Source organism: Enhydra lutris, unplaced genomic scaffold, assembly GCF_002288905.1.
Source record: "Enhydra lutris kenyoni isolate GAN:26980312 unplaced genomic scaffold, ASM228890v2 scaffoldscaffold5, whole genome shotgun sequence".
NCBI classification, from domain to species: domain Eukaryota; kingdom Metazoa; phylum Chordata; class Mammalia; order Carnivora; family Mustelidae; genus Enhydra; species Enhydra lutris.
The window spans coordinates 2,971,972-2,995,009 of NW_019154089.1; the positions used below are offsets into that span (position 1 = coordinate 2,971,972).

Consider the following 23,038-nt stretch of genomic DNA (forward strand, 5'->3'; position numbering starts at 1 on the left):
GTAGACACTGTAAAGCCAGCAATAATAATGTCCCAGTGTGGTTAAATAAGTAAAATGCACACCAGTAATAACAGCCATGATTTAATCTGGGAGGGGGCTAGTGCATTTTAAAAGATCCTCATATCATCTGAAAATAGTTGGTAAAGATACTCTCTAGCTTTGGCTTTAGTAGAGTAAATATGCACACAGTTGTTTCTAGGGTAACTACTACAAGAGGTAGAACCAGTGCATTATTTCCAAACCAGTCCATGAAGAAAAGGAATGATAAAATACTCACTGTTGGCAGGTGGAAGTTTGTCAAAGCAACAAGGATGGCTTTCAGGTTTCTAAATTTGGCAATGAGGTGGATGAGAATACTCTTCACTGAAGTAGACAACAGGAGGAAGAGGAAGTGTGGAAGGAGGACGGTGAGTTCCCTGTGTGGGACAAGTTGAATGTGAGGTGTCTGAGGGACGACTGAGTGGGGATGACCAGGAGGCAGCAGTTGAGTGTCCTCAGGGAGGCACAGGGCCGAGGCAGGGTTTTTTGGTGTTTTTTTTTTTTTTTTTTTTTTTACCTTTTTGTTTGGTTTTGGGAGCTTCTTTATTTTTTAAATTAATTATTTTATTAACATATAATGTATTATTTGCCCCAGGGGTACAGGTCTGTGAGTTGTCAGAATTACACATTTCACAGCACTCACCAAAGCACATACCAGCCCCAATGTCCATAACCCAACCCCCCTCTCCCTACCCTCCTCCCGTCAGCAACCCTTAGTTTGTTTTGTGAGATTAAGAATCTCTTATGGTTTGTCTCCCTTCCGATCCCATCTTGTTTCATTTTTTCCTTCCCTATCCCCCATGGCCCCCCGACCCTGCCTCTCAAATTCCTCATATCAGAGAGATCCTGTGACAATGATCTTTCTCTGGTTGACTTATTTTGCTCAGCATAATACCCTCTCGTTCCATCCATGTCGTTGCAAATGGCAAGATTTTATTTCTTTTGGGACGCCTGGGTGGCTCAGTTGGTTGGGCGGCTGTCTTCGGCTCAGGTCATGATCCCAGCGTCCTGGGATCGAGTCCCACATCGGGCTCCTTGCTCGTCAGGGAGCCTGCTTCTCCCTCTGCCTGCCATTCTGTCTGCCTGTGCTCGCTCTCTCTCCCTCTCTCTCTCTGACAAATAAATAAATAAAATCTTTAAATAAAAAAGATTTTATTTCTTTTGATGGCTGCATAGTATTCCATTGTATATATATACCACCTCTTCTTTATCCATTCATCTCTTGATGGCCATTTAGGTTTTTTTCACAGTTTGGCTATTGTGGACATTGCTGCTATAAACATTGGGGTGCACGTGCCCCTGCAGTTCCCTACATTTATATCTTTAGGGTAAATACCCAGTAGGAACCTCCATGCTGTTTTCCAGAGTGGCTGCACCAGCTTGCATTCCCACCAACAGTGTAGGAGGGTTCCCTTTCTCTGCATCCTTGCCAGCATCTGTCCTTTCCTGACTCGTTAATTTTAGCCATTCTTACTGGCATGAGGTGGTATCTCATTGTGGTTTTGATATGTATTTCCCTGATGCCAAGTGATATGGAGCACTTTTTCCTGTGTCTGTTGGCCATCTGGATGTCTTTGCAGAAATGTCTGTTCGTGTCCTCTGCCCATTTCTTGATTTTATTATTTGTTCTCTGGGTGTTGAGTTTGATAAATTCTTTATAGATTTTGGATACTAGCCCTTTATCAGATATGTCGTTTGCAAATCTCTTCTCCCATTCTGTCAGTTGTCTTTTGGTTTTGTTGACTGATTCCTTTGCTGTGCCAAAAGCTTTTGATCTTGATGAAGTCCCAATAGTTCATTTTTGCTTTGCTTCCCTTGCCTTTGGTGATGTTCCTAGGAAGAAGTTGCTGTGGCTGAGGTTGCAGAGGTTGCTGCCTGTGTTCTCCTCAAGGATTTTGATGGGTTCCTGTCTTACATTGAGGTCTTTCATCCATTTGAGTCTCTTTTTGTGTGTGGTGTAAGGAAATGGTCCAGTTTCATTCTTCTGCATGTGGCTGTCCCATTTTCCCAACACCATTTGTTGAAGAGACTGTCTTTTTTCCATTGGACATTCTTTCCTGCTTTGTCAAAGATTAGTTGACCATAGAGTTGAGGGTCTATTTCTGGGCTCTCTGTTCTGTTTCATTGATGTATGTGTCTGTTTTTGTGCCAGTACCATACTGTTTTGATGATGACAGCTTTGTAATAGAGCTTGAAGTCTGGAATTGTGATGCCACCAACTCTGGCTTTCTTTTTCAACATTCCTCTGGCTATTCGGGGTCTTTTCTGGTTCCATATAAATTTTAGGACTTTTTGTTCCATTTCTTTGAAAAAAAATGGATGGTATTTTGATAGGGATTGCATTAAATGTGTAGATGCTTTAGGTAGCATAGACATTTTCACAACACTTGTTCTTCCAATCCATGAGTATGGAACGCTTTTCCATTTCCTTATGTCTTCCTCAATTTCTTTCATGAGTACTTTCTAGTTTTTGAGTACAGATTCTTTGCTTCTTTGGTTAGGTTTATTCCTAGGTATCTTATGGTTTTGGGTGCAATTGTAAATGGAATTGACTCCTTAATTTCTCTTTCTTCTGTCTTGTTGTTGGTGTATAGAAATGCAACTGATTTCTGTGCATTGATTTTACATCCTGACACTTTACTGAATTCCTGTATTAGTTCTAGCAGTTTTGAAGTGGAGTCCTTTGGGTTTTCCACATAAAGGATCATATCATCTGCAAAGAGTGAGAATTTGACTACTTCCTTGCCGATTTAGATGCCTTTTATTTCTTTCTGTTGTCTGATTGCTGAGGCTAGGACTTCTAGTGCTATGTTGAACAGCAGCAGTGGTAGTGGATATCCTTGCTGTATTCCTGACCTTAGGGGAAGAGCTGTCAGTTTTTCCCCATTGAGAATGATATTTGGTGTGGGTTTTTCATAGATGGCTTTGATGATATTGAGGTAGGTACCCTCTGTGCTTACACTGTGAAGAGTTTTGATCAAGAAAGGATGCTGTACTTTGTCAAATGCTTTTTCAGCATCTATTGAGAGGATCATATGGTTCTTGTTCTTTCTTTTATTAATGCATTGTATCACATTGATTTGCAGATGTTGAACCAAACTTGCAGCCCAGGAATAAATCCCACTTGGTCGTGGTGAATAATCCTTTTAATGTGCTGTTGGATCCTGTGGGCTAGTATTTTGGTGAGAATTTTTGCATCTGTGATCATCAAGGATATTGGTCTGTAATTCTCCTTTTTGATGGGGTCTTTGGTTTTGGGATCAAGGTAATGCTGACCTCATAAAATGAGTTTGGAAGTTTCCTTCCATTTCTATTTTTTGGAACAGTTTCAGGAGAATATGTATTAATTCTTCTTTAAATGTTTGGTAGAATTCCCCTGGGAAGCCATCTGTCTCTTGTTTGTTGGGAGACTTTTGATGACTTTTTCAATCTCCTTACTGGTTATGGGTCTGTTCAAGTTTTCTATATCTCCCTGGTTCAGTTTTGGTAGTGTATACATCTCTAGGAATGCATCCATTTCTTCCAGATTGTTGTTTGCTGGTGTATAGTTGCTCATAATATGTTCTTGTAATTGTATTTCTTTGGTGTTGGTTGTGATTTCTCCTCTTTCATTCATGATTTTCTTCATTTGAGTCCTTTAATTTTCATTTGTTTTTGTGAATTTCCTGGTTGACTCATTCATTCTTTAGTAGGATGCTCTTTAGCCTCCATGTATTTGAGTTCTTTCCAACTTTCCTCTTGTATTTGAGTTCTAGCTTCAGAGCATTGTGGTCTGAAAATATGCAGGGAATGATCCCAATCTTTTGGTACTGTTTGAGACCTGATTTATGACCCAGGATGTGATCTATTCCAGAGAATGTTCCATGTGCACTAGAGAAGAATGTGTATTCTGTTGCTTTGGGATGGAATGTTCTGAATATATCTGTGATGTCCATCTGGTCCAGTGTATCATTTAAGGCCTTTATTTCCTTGTTGATCTTTTGCTTGGATGATCTGTCCATTTCAGTGAGGGGGTTGTTAAAGTCCCCTACTATTGTATTATTGTCGATTTGTTTCTTTGATTTTGTTATTAATTGGTTTATATAATTGGCTGCTCCCATGTTAGGAGCATAGATATTTAACCTCGTTAGATCTTCTTGTTGGACAGACCCTTTAAGTATAATATAGTGTCCTTACTCATCTCTCATTATAGTCTTTGACTTAAAATCTAATTTATGTGATACAAGGATTGCTACCCCAGCTTCCTTTTGATGTCCATTAGCATGGTAAATTGTTTTCTACCCCCTCACTTGAAATCTGGAGGTGTCTTTGGTTCTAAAATGAGTTTCTTGTAGACAGCATTATCAATGGGTTTTGTTTTTTTGTCCATTCTGATACCCTGTGTGTTTTTATTGGGGCATTTAGTCCATTTACATTCTGGGTAACTATTGAAAGGTAAGAATTTAGTGTCATTGTATTGCCTGTAAGGTGACTGTTACTGTATATTGTCTCTGTTCCTTTCAGGTCTACTACTTTTAAGCTCTCTCTTTGCTTAGAGGACCCCTTTCAATATTTCCTGTAGGGCTGGTTTGGTGTTTGCAAATTCTTTTAATTTTTGTTTGTCCTGAAGCTTTTTATCCTCCTTCTATTTTCAGTGATAGGCTAGCTGGATATAGTATTCTTGGCTGCATACTTTTCTCATTTAGTGCTCTGAATATATCATGCTAATTCTTTCTGGCCTGCCAGGTCTCTGTGGGTAGGTCTGCTGCCAATCTAATATTTCTACCATTGTATGTTACAGGCTTCTTGTCCTGAGCTGCTTTCAGGATTTTCTCTTTGTCACTAAGACTTGTAAGTTTTACTATTAGATGATGACCCATTTTTATTGATTTTGAGGGGGGGTTCTCTGTGCCTCCTGGATTTTGATGCTTGTTCCCTTTGACGTATTAGGGAAATTCTGTACTATAATTTGCTTCTGTATACCTTCTGCTGCTCTCTCTTTCTTTTTCTTCTGGAATCCCAATTCTTCTTCTTCTTTTTTTTAAAGATTTTATTTATTTATTTGACAGACAAGTAGGCAGAGAGGCAGGTAGAGAGAGAGAGAGAGAGAGAGAGAGAGAGAGAGAGAGGAGGAAGCAGGCTCCCTGCTTGAGCAGACAGCCCGATTCGGGGCTCAATCCCAGGACCCTGGGATCATGACCTGAGCTGAAGGCAGAGGCTTTAACCCACTGAGCCACCCTGGCGCCCCTTGGAATCCCAATTATTCTAATATTGTTTTGTCTTATGGTATCACTTATGTCTCGAATTCTCCCTTAATGGTCCAGTAGTTGTTTGTCTCTCTTTTGCTCAACTTCTTTATTTTCTGTCATTTGGTCTCCTATTTATCATTAATTTTCTCTTCTGCCTCATTTGTCCTAGCAGTAAGAGCCTCCATTTTTTATTGCACCTCATTAATAGCTTTTTTTTTTTAACTTCAAGTTGGTTAGATTTTAGTTCTCTTATTTCTCCAGAAAGGGCTTTTATTTCTCCAGACAGGTTTTCTCTAATATCTTCCATGCCTTTTTCAAGCCCAGCTAGCACTTTGGAATCATCGTTCTGAACTCTAGTTCTGACATATTACCAATGTCCGTATTGATTAGGTCCCTAGCTGTTGGTACTGCCTCTTGTTCTTTTTTTTTTTTTTTTTTTTTGTGGTGAGTTTTTCCGCCTTGTCATTTTATCCAGATAAGAATATATGAATGAGAGAATAAAATACTAAAAGGGTGGCAGAGGCCCAGAAAAATGTACGCTATCCAAATCAGAAGAAACCCAGAACCAGCAGGAGAAGGAAGGGGGAAAAAAGAAATAAAAATGAAAAAAATATAAAATATAAAAAATATGTATATATTAGAATGGTGAGTAGAACATAGCCACCCACTTGACTTTGGGTGTATTCTGGTCCCTTTTAAGAAACTCTCTCTCAAAATTTTAAAGAAAGAAAAACATATATATATATATATATATATATATATATATACAAAAATGAGTAAACATGTGAAGGGATGGGATATGACTGTAAAGATGAAAATTTAAAAAAATTCTAGAAAAGGAATTGATAAGATAATTTGGTTGGAAAAAGAAAAAAAAAAGAGACATTGTGATCAGGCTGGAGACTAGAATAAAGCCAAGTGCTAGATTTACGGTATATTTTGATCTATTAGAGGAAATTGTATCCCAAAATTTTAAAGAAAAAAAACCTATATGTATACAAAAAATAAGGTTAAATACAATGAAGGGATAAAATATGAGTATAACTGAAGATTTTAAAAGATTTTTTTAAAAAAAGTTATTGTTAAGATAAACTAGTTTAAAAGTGCTGAAAGGGGGCTCCTGGGTGGCTCAGTGGGTTAAGCCTCTGCCTTCGGCTCATGTCATGATCCCAGAGTCCTGGGATCAAGCCCCACATCGGGCTCTCTGCTCAGTGGAGAGCCTGCTTCCTCCTCTATCTCTGCCTGCCTCTCTGCCTACTTGTGATCTCTGTCTGTCAAATAAATAAATAAAATATAAAAAAAAAAAATAAAAGTGCTGAAAGAAGAACGTGGAAAAGTTAAAAGAAATAGAATAAGAAAAAAGGTAAAATTAAAAAATTTAACTTTGCAAGACTAAAGGATCATGGTGAAAAAAGCCATGAATTCTATGTGTTGCTTTCCCCTAGCTCTGGAGTTCCACCATTCTGGTAGATTGGTGAACTTGGTCTTGGCTGGATGTTCTTGCTGATCTTCTAGGGGAGAGGGGCCTGTTGCAGTGATTCTTCATAGTCTTTTCCCAAGGCGGAATTGCACCACTCTTGCCAGAGGCCAGGCTAAGTAATCTGCTGAGGTTCGCTCTCAGTAGCTTTTTTTACCTGAACACTTTCTGTACAGCTTTGGAGGTCGGGAATGAAAATGGCAGCCTCCCAGTCCCCAGCCTGGAGGAGCCAAGCCCTGGAGGCCCCACTCCTTAGTGCGCCCTCAGAGAAAAGCAGTCAATCCCTCCTATCTCCCTGTTCTCTGGCCATGCTCTGTGCTCACCTGGCCTGTGACTGAGCATTTCTGTCTGGTATGTGGCCCTGTTTGGAGTCTCCAAATCCAGTAGATTCTTGCTGCGCACTACTGCACCACTCCTCCCGGAGGAGGAAGGAGGGGGTCTCTCCAGATCTGCCACTTGTGGGGGTCACTGCTCGAAGAGCAGTGGCCAGACTGTGCCTTGGATCATGGTTTAAGGTAACCCCAAGCTGAGAGTGCACTGTTTGTCTTGGTCTCTGTAGTTGACTTCCCCACTCCAATACCTGGGGGCTCTACCACACTCAGATACTCCCAGCCTTTCTATGACCCCGTGGGATATGAGACCACACTGTCCCCATGAGGGCTCCACCCCTGCTCAGCTTCTGGAGGGATGTCCCTCAATGGAGCAGACTTCTTAAAAGTTCTGATTTTGTGCTTGATTGCTCCACTGCTTGCTGGGAGTCAGCCCCTCCCATCATGGTCTATCTTCCCATCGTTTTGGATTCACGTCTCTGCATGTTCTCCCTTACAGAAAGTGGTCGATTTTCTGTTCCTAGACTTGCCGCTCTTCGCCTCTGCTATCTTCTGTTGAGTATGTAGGTGTTTGGAATGGTTTGATAACTATCGAGCTGAACTCCTGGGACCCGATGGCATTTCAGTCTGCTATTCCTCCGCCATCTTGCTTCGATCCTTGGGAGCTTCTTCTTAAGTTTATTTATATTTTTTTCTTCTTAAGTTTAAAGTGATTCTTAGTTTTTTCCTCAACTTACAAGTTTGCTTAACTGTTTTGAGTTAATCTTGGCTCCACTGTCTTCGTACACATTTTTTTTTTAATTTTATTTTTTATAAACATATAATATATTTTTATCCCCAGGGGTACAGGTCTGTGAATCGCCAGGTTTACACACTTCACAGCACTCACCATAGCACATACCCTCCCCAATGTCCATAATCCCACCCCCCCAACCCCCCTCCCCCCATTAACCCTCAGTTTGTTTTGTGAGATTAAGAGTCACCTATGGTTTGTCTCCCTCCCAATCCCTTCTTGTTTCATTTACTCTTCTCCTACCCCCTTAACCCACCATGTTGCATCTCCTCTCCCTCATATCAGGGAGATCATATGATAGTTGTCTTTCTCCGATTGACTTATTTCGCTAAGCATGATACCCTCTAGTTCCATCCACGTCGTCGCAAATGGGAAGATTTCATTTCTTTTGATGGCTGCATAGTATTCCATTGTGTATATATACCACATCTTCTTTATCCATTCATCTGTTGATGGACATCTAGGTTCTTTCCATAGTTTGGCTATTGTAGACATTGCTGCTATAAACATTCGGGTGCACGTGCCCCTTCGGATCACTACGTTTGTATCTTTAGGGTAAATACCCAGCAGTGCAATTGCTGGGTCATAGGGTAGTTCTATTTTCAACATTTTGAGGAACCTCCATGCTGTTTTCCAGAGTGGTTGCACCAGCTTGCATTCCCACCAACAGTGTAGGAGGGTTCCCCTTTCTCCGCATCCTCGCCAGCATCTGTCATTTCCTGACTTGTTAATTTTAGCCATTCTGACTGGTGTGAGGTGGTATCTCATTGTGGTTTTGATTTGTATTTCCCTGATGCCAAGTGATGTGGAGCACTTTTTCATGTGTCTGTTGGCCATCTGAATGTCTTCTTTGCAGAAATGTCTGTTCATGTCCTCTGCCCATTTCTTGATTGGATTATTTGTTCTTTGGATGTTGAGTTTGCTAAGTTCTTTATAGATTTTGGACACTAGCCCTTTATCTGATATGTCGTTTGCAAATATCTTCTCCCATTCTGTCAGTTGTCTTTGGTTTTGTTAACTGTTTCCTTTGCTGTGCAGAAGCTTTTGATCTTGATAAAATCCCAATAGTTCATTTTTGCCCTCGCTTCCCTTGCCTTTGGCGATGTTCCTAGGAAGATGTTGCTGCGCTGAGGTCGAAGAGGTTGCTGCCTGTGTTCTCCTCAAGGATTTTGATGGATTCCTTTCTCACATTGAGATCCTTCATCCATTTTGAGTCTATTTTCGTGTGTGGTGTAAGGAAATGATCCAATTTCATTTTTCTGCATGTGGCTGTCCAATTTTCCCAACACCATTTGTTGAAGAGGCTGTCTTTTTTCCATTGGATATTCTTTCCTGCTTTGTCGAAGATTAGTTGACCATAGAGTTGAGGGTCTATTTCTGGGCTCTCTATTTTGTTCCATTGATCTATGTGTCTGTTTTTGTGCCAGTACCATGCTGTCTTGATGATGACAGCTTTGTAATAGAGCTTGAAGTCCGGAATTGTGATGCCACCAACTTTGGCTTTCTTTTTCAATATTGCTTTGGCTATTCGAGGTCTTTTCTGGTTCCATATAAATTTTAGGATTATTTGTTCCATTTCTTTGAAAAAAATGGATGGTACTTTGATAGGAATTGCATTAAATGTGTAGATTGCTTTAGGTAGCATAGACATTTTCACAATATTTATTCTTCCAATCCAGGAGCATGGAACATTTTTCCATTTCTTTGTGTCTTCCTCAATTTCTTTCATGAGTACTTTATAGTTTTCTGTGTATAGATTCTTAGTCTCTTTGGTTAGGTTTATTCCTAGGTATCTTATAGTTTTGGGTGCAATTGTAAATGGGATTGACTCCTTAATTTCTCTTTCTTCTGTCTTGTTGTTGGTGTAGAGAAATGCAACTGATTTCTGTGCATTGATTTTATATCCTGACACTTTACTGAATTCCTGTACAAGTTCTAGCAGTTTTGGAGTGGAGTCTTTTGGGTTTTCCGCATATAGTATCATATCATCTGCGAAGAGTGATAGTTTGACTTCTTCTTTGCCGATTTGGATGCCTTTAATTTCCTTTTGTTGTCTGATTGCTGAGGCTAGGACTTCTAGTACTATGTTGAATAGCAGTGGTGATAACGGACATCCCTGCCGTGTTCCTGACCTTAGCGGAAAAGCTTTCAGTTTTTCTCCATTGAGAATGATATTTGCGGTGGGTTTTTCATAGATGGCTTTGATAATATTGAGGTATGTGCCCTCTATCCCTACACTTTGAAGAGTTTTGATCAGGAAGGGATGCTGTACTTTGTCAAATGCTTTTTCAGCATCTATGGAGAGTATCATATGGTTCTTGTTCTTTCTTTTATTAATGTGTTGTATCACATTGATTGATTTGCGGATGTTGAACCAACCTTGCAGCCCTGGAATAAATCCCACTTGGTCGTGGTGAATAATCCTTTTAATGTTCGTACACATTTTTAACAGATTTTTCCAGTATCACCTGGAGCAAAATTGTGAAATTGATGTCTCTGGAAGCCTTTTTAAAAAGTAAAGTGCTTTTCTGCTATAAAAAGATTGAGTTTGTCCTCCCTACCTCCCCCCACCTCTAAAGGGCTGGATTTTTCCAAGTATAAGAAGAGTTGTGTTTTGGTTTTTATTTTCTGGATTTTTTTTGTATTTAAGAATTTATTTTCTACTCTTCTCTGCCATCTGGTGGCTTGTGAACGGAACATTGCATTTGGAAGGAAAACAAGGAATTGGAGCTATTTTGAGATATGTAACTTACTGAAGAAAAGCAATATATGGTTGTATGTGTTTAACTTTGAAACTACCAAATCACAGCAGTAGTATTGGGGCACAGAAATTTGTCTGTCTGTGGTATTTTCTGGATTTCGTACCCACTCTTCTCTTTATCTCCTGTGTCCTGCTTCACCTTCTAGAATTTTTGACCTCCTGTGTAGTGCTAAGGAAACTGAGTAATCAAAGTTACAAATTCCCTTTTGCATTTAATTAAAGGCTTGTTGGGTTTATGACATGTATGAGTGGTCTCCTTTAGTTTCCATTTGGACATCATCTCCTCTGCTATCTCTGTAACACCTTGTACCAGGCAGAAAAACAACCTCCACAAAGATGTCCATATCTTTATCCCCAGACCTGTGAATGTGGTACCTTATGTGGCATAATGTGCTTTTAGGTAAGATTAAGGCCAACGACCTTAAGAGAGGGAGACTATTTGGGGTTATCTGGGTGGGTATGGTTTAATCATATCGGCCCCTCTCCCTCTTGTAGTCAGAGAGTCAGAGAAAGGGGACTGAGGAGAGAGATCAAAGATGGGAGTGAAAAAAAAACACCCAGAAATTTGAAGTGTGAAAGAATCTAGACTGGCTTTGTAGATGGAGGGAGGGGGCTACGAGCCAGAGAGTGTGAGTGGCCTCTAGAAAGAAACCTTCTCTCTGCTATAGCCTCCAGAAAAGATTGCAGCCTTATTAACAGCTTAATTATAGCCTAGTGAAACTGGTGTCAGACTTCTTGCATATGAAAGTGTAAGATAATAAATTTGTGTTGTTTTAAGCCACTGGGTTTGATGGAATTTGTTATGACTAAGATAGAAAACACCCCATGTTTTGTTAGAATTGGGTCTGGAGGCCTGGATTGGGAGGAGTGCAGAGCTAGCTTGAATTTGATCTAGTGGCAAACCTAGAGAATTGGTTGGTAATAAACTAGTTTCTTCAGCAAGTTTAATGATGCTCCTCTCTTTCCAAGTTATGTTGTGACCCTTTAAGAACCCATCTATCCTATTATTTTCACCCTCCTCTGTTTCCGGACTGTGTTGCTGCTTCCTTTTTCAACGTATCCCTCCTCTTTTCTTGACTAAAGGCAGGAGTTTGAAGTAGATTTGCTTATCATGTGAGGGCGAGTTCACAGTCCTTGACAATGAAAGTCTCATAATTTAGTGGGGGAAACTGACAAGTAAACAAATACTGCAAATCTGTCTGATAAAAGCAATAATAAGAGTGAGCATGGGATAGAGGCCTCTACCTGGCCAACAAATTCAGGGGGCTGATTGATTCTTTTAATTCATTATCACAGATCATAACTGAGAACTCCAGATTTTCTGGAAATACTCCTAAATTTCCCAGCAATCTTAGATTCATCCCGCCATTCTCAGAAACAGCTCTTTCTCCTCTCTCTCCACAGGCTTTCTTCATTCCTCTTTCTGGTGGCTTAAAATATGTCCACAAATTCTTTAATAATCTTCCTTTCCAGAAGTGGAGCTTAAGTCCCCTCCCCCTTGAATATGGGCTGGACCTGGTGATTTGTTTCAAACAAACTAATACGGCAGAAGTGACTCTCTCTCTCCTCCCCCCTCCCATATATGTGAAATCATCACATTGTATGCTTTTAATATATTAAATTTTATTTGTCAATTATACCTTAACAAAACTGGAAGAAAAAGAAATGACTATGTATGACTTCTGAGACTAGGTCATAAGAAGCATTGTGGCTTCCCTTGCTCTCTGTCGCTCTGGAATCACTCACCCTGAAGGAAGCCAACTGCCATGTAAAAAGCTTCTCAATGGAGAGGGCCTCATGGCAAGGATGAGGTCAAAGGCCAAAAGCCTTGTGGGTGAGCAGTCTTGGAAGCAGATCCTCCAGCCCTGGCTGACATCTCGATGACAACCTCTGACAAACCCTGAATCCATCACCCAGGTAAGTCATCTGCGAATACCTGATTCACTGAAACTGTGAGATAGTAACTGTTTGTTGTTTTAAGCTGTTGAGTTTGGGGGGTAGTTGGTCATAAGTAACTACTACAGATCTTGGTACTTGAAAGTGGAATTCCTTTATAATAAACCAAAAAAATGCAAAAATTTTGGAAAGAAGCAGTAGGCAGAAGCTGAAAGGACTTTGTGGAAAATGTTAGAGAAAAATTGAAGCATCTTGAAGAGCCTGTGAGAAGAAGCTTCTTGTCTTTTCAGGAGACCATGGGTGAAAGCTTAAGGGAAAGTAACAAAAATATTACTGGAAATGGAAGGAAAGGGGATCCTTTTTGTGTAGAAGTGGAAAGTTTAGCAACACTGTCAGCTGTGTTCATGTGGAAAGTAGCAAATATCCATAAAGAACTGGGTGGTTTAGGTAAAGAAATTGCCAGGTGGGATGGTAAAGCTGCTGCCTGGTTTCTTCTTAAAGTCTCTGCTTATGGTAAAATGTTGAGAGAAGAGAGAGATCTGTTAAAGAAAAGTTGGTTAAACACAAAGGGACCAGGAATTATTAGTCTAAAAATTTCCCAGCATCTTCAGAAAGCAAATGAAGCTAAATTTAAGAACTGGCTTCTGGGCAAAGATGAAAATCCAGGAAACTGTGAGGAAAACGTGATCTTCTGAGCTGCTAAGTTTTGGGGAGATGATTTTGTTTTATAGAAATGGGATTGATAGACTTTGTCATCCTTACTCGAAGTTGATCACTTCGCTTGAGACTCTGTGGAGAAACTAGCAGCCCTTTCTCATTTTCCCAACGCTGTGTGTGGTGTGCCAACGTGTGTGTCTGGGTGCTCTGCTTCCTTCCCAATGAAATGAATACATGCCAGCCTTTCCATTAGTGCTTTCCAATCCATCTACATTTCAAGGACTTTATTTAAACAAAAGACCTTCGCTATCTTTCATTGTCAGTTTCTCCCACTGTATTGATTCATTCTCATCAACAAACATGCTCTATTATCTGTCATCTTATGAAAACAAACCCTCATTTTATTCCATATCCCTCTCTCGCCATCACCCCATCTCTGCAGCCCTTTACAAGAAAACTTCTTTGATGCTACTTCATTTGTCATTCCCCTTCAGTCCACCCCTTTTGTCTTCTGTCTCCATCATTCAGCTAAAAATTTGTTGGTTTACATCACAAATCACCTTCATCCTACCCAAGCCACTGGTCTCTCTTCTAATCTTAGCTGACCTCTCAGCAGTATTTGCTTTAGGTAACGTCTCCCTTGTAATTTTTTTTAATGGCTTTATTGAAATATAATTTACATACTATATGGTTCACCAGTTTAAATCATATAATACAGTGTTTTTAGTACATTCACAGGATTGTGTAGACATCAGTACCATCTAGTGTTAACACATTTTTGTCCCCCCTAAAAGAAACTGTATACTTACTAGTAGTCACTCCTCATTTCCCCTTCCTCCTCTCTCCCAGCCCAACACAACCACTAATCTGCTTTCTGTTTCTGTAGATTTGCCTCTTCTGGACATGTCTTGTAAAGGGAGTCCTATAATATCTGGTCTTTTGTGTCTGACTTCTTTCACTTAGGTGAATGTTTTCAAAGTTCATCCAGGTTGTACCATGTACCAATATTTCATTCCTTTTCATTGCCAAATAATATCCCATAATATGCCACATTTTATTTATCCATTCACCAGTTAATAGACATTTAGGTTGTTTCCACTTTTGGGTTCTTATGATAATAATGATGCTCTGAATATTTTATGTTTAACTTTTTATTTGGACATATGTTTTCATTTCTCTTGAAAAAATCCCTAGGAGTGGGATTGCTGGCTCATATGGTAACACTATGTTTAGCTTTTCAAAGAACCTCCAGACTGTTTTCCAAAGTGGTACACCATTTCACATTCCCACCAGCAATGTACGAAGGCTCCAATTTTCCCATATCCTTACTAATGTTTGATTGTTTATCTTTTATATTATAGCAGCCTCCTATAGACTGAATGTTTATATCTTCCCTCAGATTTGTATATGGAGACCCTAATTCCCAGTGTGATGGCATTTGGTGGTGGAGCCTTTGGAGGTAATTAGGATTTGTATAGGTCATGAGGGTGGAGTCGCCATGATGGGCTTGCTTCTCTTATAAGAAAATGAAGAGATCAGGCCCTCTCTTTCTCAGCCATGTGAGGGAAGAGGGCCCTTACCAAGACCCTGACCGAGATGGCACCCTGATGGCAGAATTCTAGCCTCCAGAATCAGAGAAATAAATTTCTGTTGGTTAGGCCACCCAGTCTATGGTATTCTGTTACAGCAGCCCTCATTTGCGGAACACTTCCCTGTTTGGGCTTCTAAGACATTACAATTTCCTACTTTTTTTCCTTTCTCACTTGCTGCTCTTTCTCAGTCTCTTTCATGTGTTTACCTCATCTTCCCCTTCATTCTCCTTTTCTTCCACCAAGGTATTAAATGTGGGAATGCCCCAGGGCTCTGTCTTTTTTTTCTCTCATTCATTTATTTTTTTTTTATTATGTTTTGTTAGTCACCATGCAATGCATCATTAGTTTTTGATGTAGTGTTCCATGATTCATTGTTTGTGTATAACACCCAGAGCCCAGGGCTCTTTCTTGGGATATCCTCTTTAAACACTCTTACCATGTCATTTTGTCTTGTGTCTTTAAATACTATGTGAAAATTGCTTCCAAATGTCTATCTTTAGCTCTCACACTTCCCTTATGTGCGTACCCCTCTATCCAGTTGTTTACTTAATCACTCTTCATAGATGTCTAATGGGGATTTCAGACTTAACATGTCCAAAACAAAACTCGTGGTTTTCACCCATGGAGAACTGCCTCCTCTCCCAGTCTTAAAAATTTCAGTAAATGGAATTCCTGTCCACCTTGTTGCTTAAGTCAGAAGCCTGGGAACCATTCTTGATTCCTCCTGTTTTCCTATACCCTATATCAAGTCCCTCAGCAAGTTTCTTTTAACGGTGCCCACCTTAGTGTATTTGAATTTATCTACTTTCTTTCATTTCTACGAGCTTAGTCCTAGACATCATTATCTGTTCCCTGGACTACTGTGGTAGACCTCAGTTCATTTCCTTGCCTCTATTCTGCAGTCCATGATTCATAGAGTAGCCAGTTATCATATAAATTTAAGATATCACATCATGTTACTTCCTTGTTTAAAATACTTCATTTATTTCTGTTGCTCTTAAAATTGCTCTTAAAATCTACATTTGTTTGCCTGGCCTATGAGGCCCTGCGTGATTTGGCCCTTGCCAGATCTCTGCCCTCATTACCGACTGTTCTTTGTTAGTATTATTCAGCCGAATGGCCTTCTTTCTTCCTTGGGGCTTTTATACTAGCTCTTTCCTCTGCCTGGAAATTCTTCCCCAAGATCTTCACATGGCCAACTTCTTATCATTTATGTTTTAGTACCTATCATTCCTAATTTTTTGTGTGTGTTTGTTTATTGTCTGCTCTTCCAGCAACCCCTCCATCGGTTATAAAATCCTTGAAAATCCTGTCTTATTCAGGCATGCATTTCTGGTACGTAACATGGTTTCTGTAGACTCTCCTTAAATATTTGTTTAAAAATTTATTATTTATTGAATTATAGTTGGCATAGAACATTATATTAGTTTTAGGTGTACAAATAATAATTTGATTTATTTATATATTGTGAAATGATTACCACAATAGGTTTAGTTAACATCCTTCACCATACATAGTTATAGTTTTTTTTCTGTGATGAGAATTTTTAAGATCTGTTCTCTTAGCATCTTTAATATACAGTACAGTATTGTTAACTGTAATCACCATGTTATACCTTACATCCCCAGGTCTTAATTTATCCTATAACTAGAAATTTGTACCTTTGAGCCACCTTCATCTATTTCACCCCTCCTCCCTCCCACATCCTGTGTCTAGCAGCCACCAGTCTCTTCTCTTTATCTATGAGGTGCATTATCTTAAGATTCCACTTACAAGATTATACAGAGTTCTTTGTGTGTGTGTCACTTAATTCACTTAGCATATTGCCCTCATGGTCCATTCATGTTATCTAAAGATAATATCCTTCTTTTTTATGGCTGAAAAATATTTCATTGTGCATATATACACACCACATTTTAAATTGGGGTACCTGCGTGTCTCAGTCGGCTAAGCATCTGCCTTCAGCTCAAGTGATGATCCCAGGGTCCTGGGATTGAGCCCCGCATCGGGCTCTCTGCTCAGCAGGGAGTCTGCTTCTTCCACTCCCTCTGCCTGCCGCTCCTACTGCTTCTGCTCTGTCTCTGTCAAATAAATAAATAAAATCTTAAAAAAAAATCCAGGGGTGCCTGGGTGGCTCAGTGGGTTAAGCCGCTGCCTTCGGCTCAGGTCATGATCTCAGGGTCCTGGGATCGAGCCCCGCATCGGGCTCTCTGCTCAGCAGGGAGCCTGCTTTCTCATCTCTCTCTACCTGCCTCTCTGCCTGCTTGTGATCTCTCTCTGTCAAATAAATAAATAAAATCTTAAAAAAAAAAAATCCATTCATCCATCAGTGGACGTTTAGGTTGTTTCCATGTCTCGGGTATTATAAATAATACTATAAGGAACACTGGGGTGCAGATACCTTTTGGAGAGTTCAGATAAATACCCAGAAGTAGAATTGCTAGATTGTATGGTAGTTCTATTTTAAAATTTTTAAGGTACCTCCACACTGTTTTCTATGGTGGCTGCACTAATTTACATTCTCAACAACAGTGCATAAGAGTTCCTTTTCCTGCATATCTTTAACTCTTATTATTTCTTGTCTTTTTGATATTAGCCATTCTAACAGGAATGAGATGATGGCTCCCTATGGTTTTGATTTGCATTTTTATGATTATTAATAATGTTGAACACCTTTTTGTATGCTGTTCATGTGTTTAACAAACACCTGTTGGCTATTTATATGTTGTCTTTGGAAAAATGTTTATTTAGATTCTTTTCTCATTTTTATTTATTTATTTATTTATTTTTTGACAGAGAGATCACAAGCAGGCAGAGAGGCAGGTAGAACTTTTCTCATTTTTAAATTGGATTTTTTTTCTGTTGAATTGTCTGAGTTCTTGATATATTTTGTATATCCCTTACCAGGTATATAACTTGTGAATGTGTTCTCCCATTCCACAGGTTGCCTTTTCATTATGTTGATGAAATCAACAGGAGCTTTTTCATTGGATATACTCCCAGTTGTTCATTTTTGCTTTTGGTGTCAAATCCCAAAAATCATTGCCAAGACTGATGTCAAGGAGCTTACCCTCTGTGTTTTCTTTGTAGGAGTTTTGTAGTTTCAGGTCTTACATTTAATCTTTAATCCATTTTGAGAAGATTTTTGTGTATGATATAAGATATTTGTTCTGTTTCATTCTGCTTGTGGCTATCCAGTTTCCTTAACACCATTTATTAAAGAGATTACTCCTCCCTCATTGTATATTCTTGGTTCTTATGTCATAAATTAATTGGCCACACATGCCTGGGTTTATTTCTGGGATTTCTATCCTTTTTTTTTTTTTTTTTTAAAGATTTTACTTATTTATTTGACAGACAGAGATCACAAGTAGGCAGAAAGGCAGGCAGAGAGAGAGAGAGAGGAGGAAGCAGGCTCCCCGTGGAGCAGAGAGCCTGATGTAGGGCTCGAGCCCAGGACCCTGGGATCATGACCTGAGCCGAAGGCAGAGGCTTTGACCCACTGAGCCAGCCAGGCGCCCCTCTATCCTTTTTTTTTTTTTTTAAGATTTTATTTATTTGACAGAGAGATCACAAGTAGGCAGAGAGGCAGGCAGAGAGAGGGGGGAAGCAGGCTCCCCACTGAGCAGAGAGCCAGACATGGGGCTCGATCCCAGGATCCTGAGATCATGACCTGAGCCAAAGGCAGATGCTTAACCAACTGAGCCACCCAGGTGCCCCTGGGTTTTTTAAAAAAATAAATAATTAATTAATTAATGTTCAATTAGCCACTCTGTAGAGCATAGTTAGTCCTTGGTGCAGTGCTAAGTGATTCAGTAGTTAAGTATAACACCCAGTGGTCATCACAGCATGAGCCTTCCTCAATATCCATCACCTTATTACTCCCACCCCCCACCCTCCTCCACTCTGAAGCCCCCAGATTTTTTTCTTGGGGTCTGTAGTTTCTCATGGTTCATCTCCCTCTCTGATTTCTTCCCCTTTGGATTTCTCTCCCTTCTCCTCTGGTCCTCAGTGCTTTGCTTATGTTCCACATAATACTGAAACCATATGATAATTGTCTTTCTCTGCTTGACTTATTTCTCTTAGCATAATCCCCAGTTCCATCCATGTTGATGTAAATGGTAGGTATTCATCCTTTGTGATGGCCGAGTAATAGTCCATTGTATATATTTGCCACATCATCTTTATCCATTCATCTGTTGAAGGGCATCTCAGCTTCTTCCACAGTTTGGCTGTTGTGGACCTTGCTGCTATGAACATTGTGATCCATGTGGCCCTTCTTTTCACTACATCTGTATCTTTGGGGTAAAAACCTAGTAGTGCAATTGCTGGGTCACAGGGTAGCTCTATTCTTAACATTTTGAGGAACCTCCATACTGTTTTCCAACGTGGCTGTACCAATTTGGATTCCCACCAACAGTGCAAGAGGGTTCCCCTTTCTCCACATCCTTGCCAAAATTTATTGTTTCCTGGGGCGCCTGGGTGGCTCAGTGGGTTAAGCCGCTGCCTTCGGCTCAGGTCATGATCTCAGGGTCCTGGGATCGAGTCCCACATTGGGCTCTCTGCTCAGCAAGAAGCCTGCTTCCTCCTCTCTCTCTCTCTCTGCCTGCCTCTCTGTCTACTTGTGATCTCTCTCTGTCAAATAAATAAATAAAATCTTAAAAAAAAATTTATTGTTTCCTGTTGTGTTAATTTTTGCCATTTTAACTGTTGTAAGGGGGTATCTCATTGTGGTTTTGATTTGAATTTCCCTGATGGCTAATGATGTTGAACATTTTTTCATGTGTCTGATAGCCATTTGTATGTCTTTATTGGAGAAGTGTCTGTTCATGTCTTCTGCCCATTTTTTGACTTGATTATCTGTTTTTTGGGTGTTGAGTTTGAGAAGTTCTTTATAGGTCTTGGATACTAGCCCTTTGTCTGTAGTGTCATTTGTGAATATCTTCTATTCTGTGGGTTGCCTCTTAGTTTTGTTGACTGTTTCCTTTGTTGTGCAGAAACTTTTTATCTTGATGAAGTCCCTAAAGTTCATTTTTGTTTTTGTTTCACTTGCTTTTGGAGACATGTCTTGAAAGAAGTTGCTGTGGCTGATGTTGAAGAGGTAACTGCCTGTGGTCTCCTCTAGGATTTTGATTGATTCCTGTCTCACATTGAGGTCTTTCATCCATTTTGAGTTTATCTTTGTGTATCGTGTAAAAGAATGGTCCAGTTTCATTCTTAGGTATGTAGCTGTCCAGTTTTCCCCACACTATTGATTGAAGAGACTATCTTTTTTCCACTGGGTATTTTTTTCCTGAATTGTCAAAGATTAGTTGACTGTAGAGTTGAGGGTCCATTTCTGGAGTCTCTATTCTGTTCTATTGGTTTATGTGTCTGTTTTTATAACCAATAGCATGCTGTTTTAATTACTACAGCTTTGTAATATAGTTTGAAATCAGGAAATATGATGCTTCTGGTTTTGTTCTTTCTCAAGACTCCTTTGGCTATTCAGAGTCTTCTGGGGTTTGATACAAATTTTGGGATTTTTTGTTCTATTTCTGTGAAAAATACCATTGGGAATTTTGGTAGGGATTGCATTGAATCTGTTGATTTCTGTGGGTAGTATGGACATTTTAACATTATTCTTCTAATCTATGAGCATGGAATATCTTTCCATTTACTTGTGTCATCCTCAGTTTTTTTCATCAGTGGCTTATAGTTTTCAATATACAGGTCTTTCACCTCCTTGGTTAATTTTATTACTAGGTATTTTATTCTTTTTGATGCAATTATAGATGGGACTGTTTTCTTAATTTCACTTTCTAAATATTTGTTAATTGTTAATTGTTAATGAATGAATGATTTTGAACTCATTCCCAAACTGAATTCTTAATCAGAGTAAGAGTTATCTAGGGAAAGAGCAGAAGAAAAAGGAGAAAGGAGTATCTAATTAGTGTGTCTCAAATGCGTTATAGGTATGCAGGAGATGTTACCCTCTCAGTGTTTGACATACCCAGGTACAACCAGGGAACAGCATAGAGAGCATCCATCCCTATGCTGAACTCCTCAGAGGGCATTCGTAATGTAGCAGAGGCCCATCATCCCTGCAAATAGCAAATGTTTTGAAGGTAGCATTTGCTACCCCAGTGCAAGATGCTGAGAGTATTCCAAGGAAGTCTTCTACTAGCTTGACATCTGTTTCAGTTGAGGTTCATGTTTAGAATGTTTATAAAAAACATTAAAATTTTCATCTACCTATCCATTAATAAAGTTTCTTGTGGATGGTGAGTGTCAAAAATTGAAGAGATAATCATTAAAAATTCTTTAGCAGGAATTGCATGTAGCCTGTTTCCATCTCTCCTTCCTTTCTTCTTTTTTAAAATAATTCGAATAAAAAAATTAAGGCTGAGCAAAGTAGGCATTTGCATCCAAGTTGGAGGGTAGGGGCTATCTGGCTTGGGATGTCAGAGCCTGAATGGAGGGAGTCTATGAGGGGGAGGATGGTAGCAGCCTGTGTGGTTGTTGAGAGCTCAAGAGAGGTGAGGAGGTTTTCTGCCCAAGATGATGATGACAGTAGGGATCTGGCACAAGAATTTGGACCTTGAGGGAGAAAAAGAGATCAGTTAGGTTGGGAGGCAGAGTTGGTAGCTCACTGATAAATGTTGGCTACCTAAGTGGGGTGAGAATGGTGCTTGCTGGCCTGGCACCATGTGTTAGAACTTGATTGGGATGGGGAGGGAATCTGTGTAGGAAAGTGGTGGTCATCTGCCATGGGGTACTGAAGCCCAGTAGGATGAGGAGGGCATCTACATGAGAGGGGCATGTGGCAACAGTGTTGGGCCAGCAACGTGTCAGAGTCTGAACAGGGTTAGGAGGACTTCTTTGTGAGAGGTGGGGGGCAGGGCAGGAAGTTGAGTATACACAGGTAGGATTGAGTCAAAAAGTAAATATATTGAGGATAATGGCAGCCAAGCTTTTCATTGTTAGAGGATAGAATTCTAAATATGGAATAGGAAAAAAACTGTAATAACTCTGGTATTGGATTGGAATTGGAAGTAACGTGAACTCAGGGTTTGATAGATAAATGGAGAAATGTTGATGTAAATGCGTGGATAATATACATGTAATATATGTGTATAAATAATATACTATGTGTATATATACATACATATATTCCCCATCTCTGAGAATAGCAGTACCCCTAAAATAGGACACGTCTAGTGCCCTATCTTGATTTCAAAGTACCATTCTCCACTAAAAGGAACCAAGACTCCTTGGAGAAGTAGCTCATTTCAGGACAGGGCAGAAAAAGTCCAAGATGAGCCAGAATGTCTTATTAGGCAAGAAAATAAAAAGGGCTTAATGAATTATGGGAACATGTCAAAAGAACACAGATGTCAGTTTGAATGAATTTCTGGTGGCCAAATCTATATACTTTGAGCATCAAAATAAATAATGATAATATCAGGTTATAACCCATTGAATAAAATAGTAACCCATGAGTCCATACTTATATAAACAATTGAATATGGGATGTGTCGGTGGCTCCGTCAGTTAAGCGTCTGCCTTCAGTTCAGGTCATGATCCCAGGGTCCTGGGATCGAGCTCCATATTGGGCTCCCTGCTCAGTGGGGAGCCTGGTTCTCCCTTTCCCTCTGTCCTTCTCCCCGCTCGTGCTCTCTTTTTCTGAAATAAATAAATAAAATCTTTAAAAAAATTGAATATATAATTAGAGTGAAGAGAATAAATGTAAAATGGATAATTGAGTTAGAGAATCACCATTTTTATATCATCATAGTAATAATTCAGCCAAGAAGCATCAGTGACTATTACAAACTAGTGGATGAAAGTTTGGTAAAGAGGGAATATTATATAGTCTCAAAATACCTCTCTACAAAATACTGAGTAGTTACAAAGGGGTAAAATCAACTCTGTGGTGGATAAATCTGACAGAGTGATTAACTGAGTGATCAAAGTTAGTATGACCCATCATGAGACAAATAGAAATCATGTGCCACCTGACAGGTACACATGCCACCTCAGTGACATTCCTGCCCACAATAAATAATCTAATGATGAGGGCATATCCGACAAGTCCAAATTGAGGGACATGATCCAAAATAACTGGCCTTATGTTCTCCAGAACACTCAAGTGCTCAGAGTCAAGGAAAGATTGGTGTACTGTTCTAGATTGAAAGAGACTTCAGCAGATGTGAAAACTAAACACGTGTGTTCCTGGACTCAAACCTTTCATGTTATTGGGACGAATGTTAAAACTTGAACTGGG

At 39.7% G+C, this 23,038-nt stretch overlaps 1 protein-coding gene across 1 annotated transcript in view; it reads left to right on the forward strand.

Annotated features, from left to right (window-relative positions):
* Positions 1 to 311: 311 nt before the first annotated feature.
* Positions 312 to 23,038, forward strand: part of LOC111140879 (kelch like family member 3) — a 177,599-nt gene continuing 154,872 nt past the window's right edge. Inside the window, exon 1 of the mRNA XM_022493117.1 lies at positions 312 to 407. Within this exon, the coding sequence (XP_022348825.1) occupies positions 312 to 407 (96 nt within the window). The remainder of the gene's footprint in view (positions 408 to 23,038) is intronic.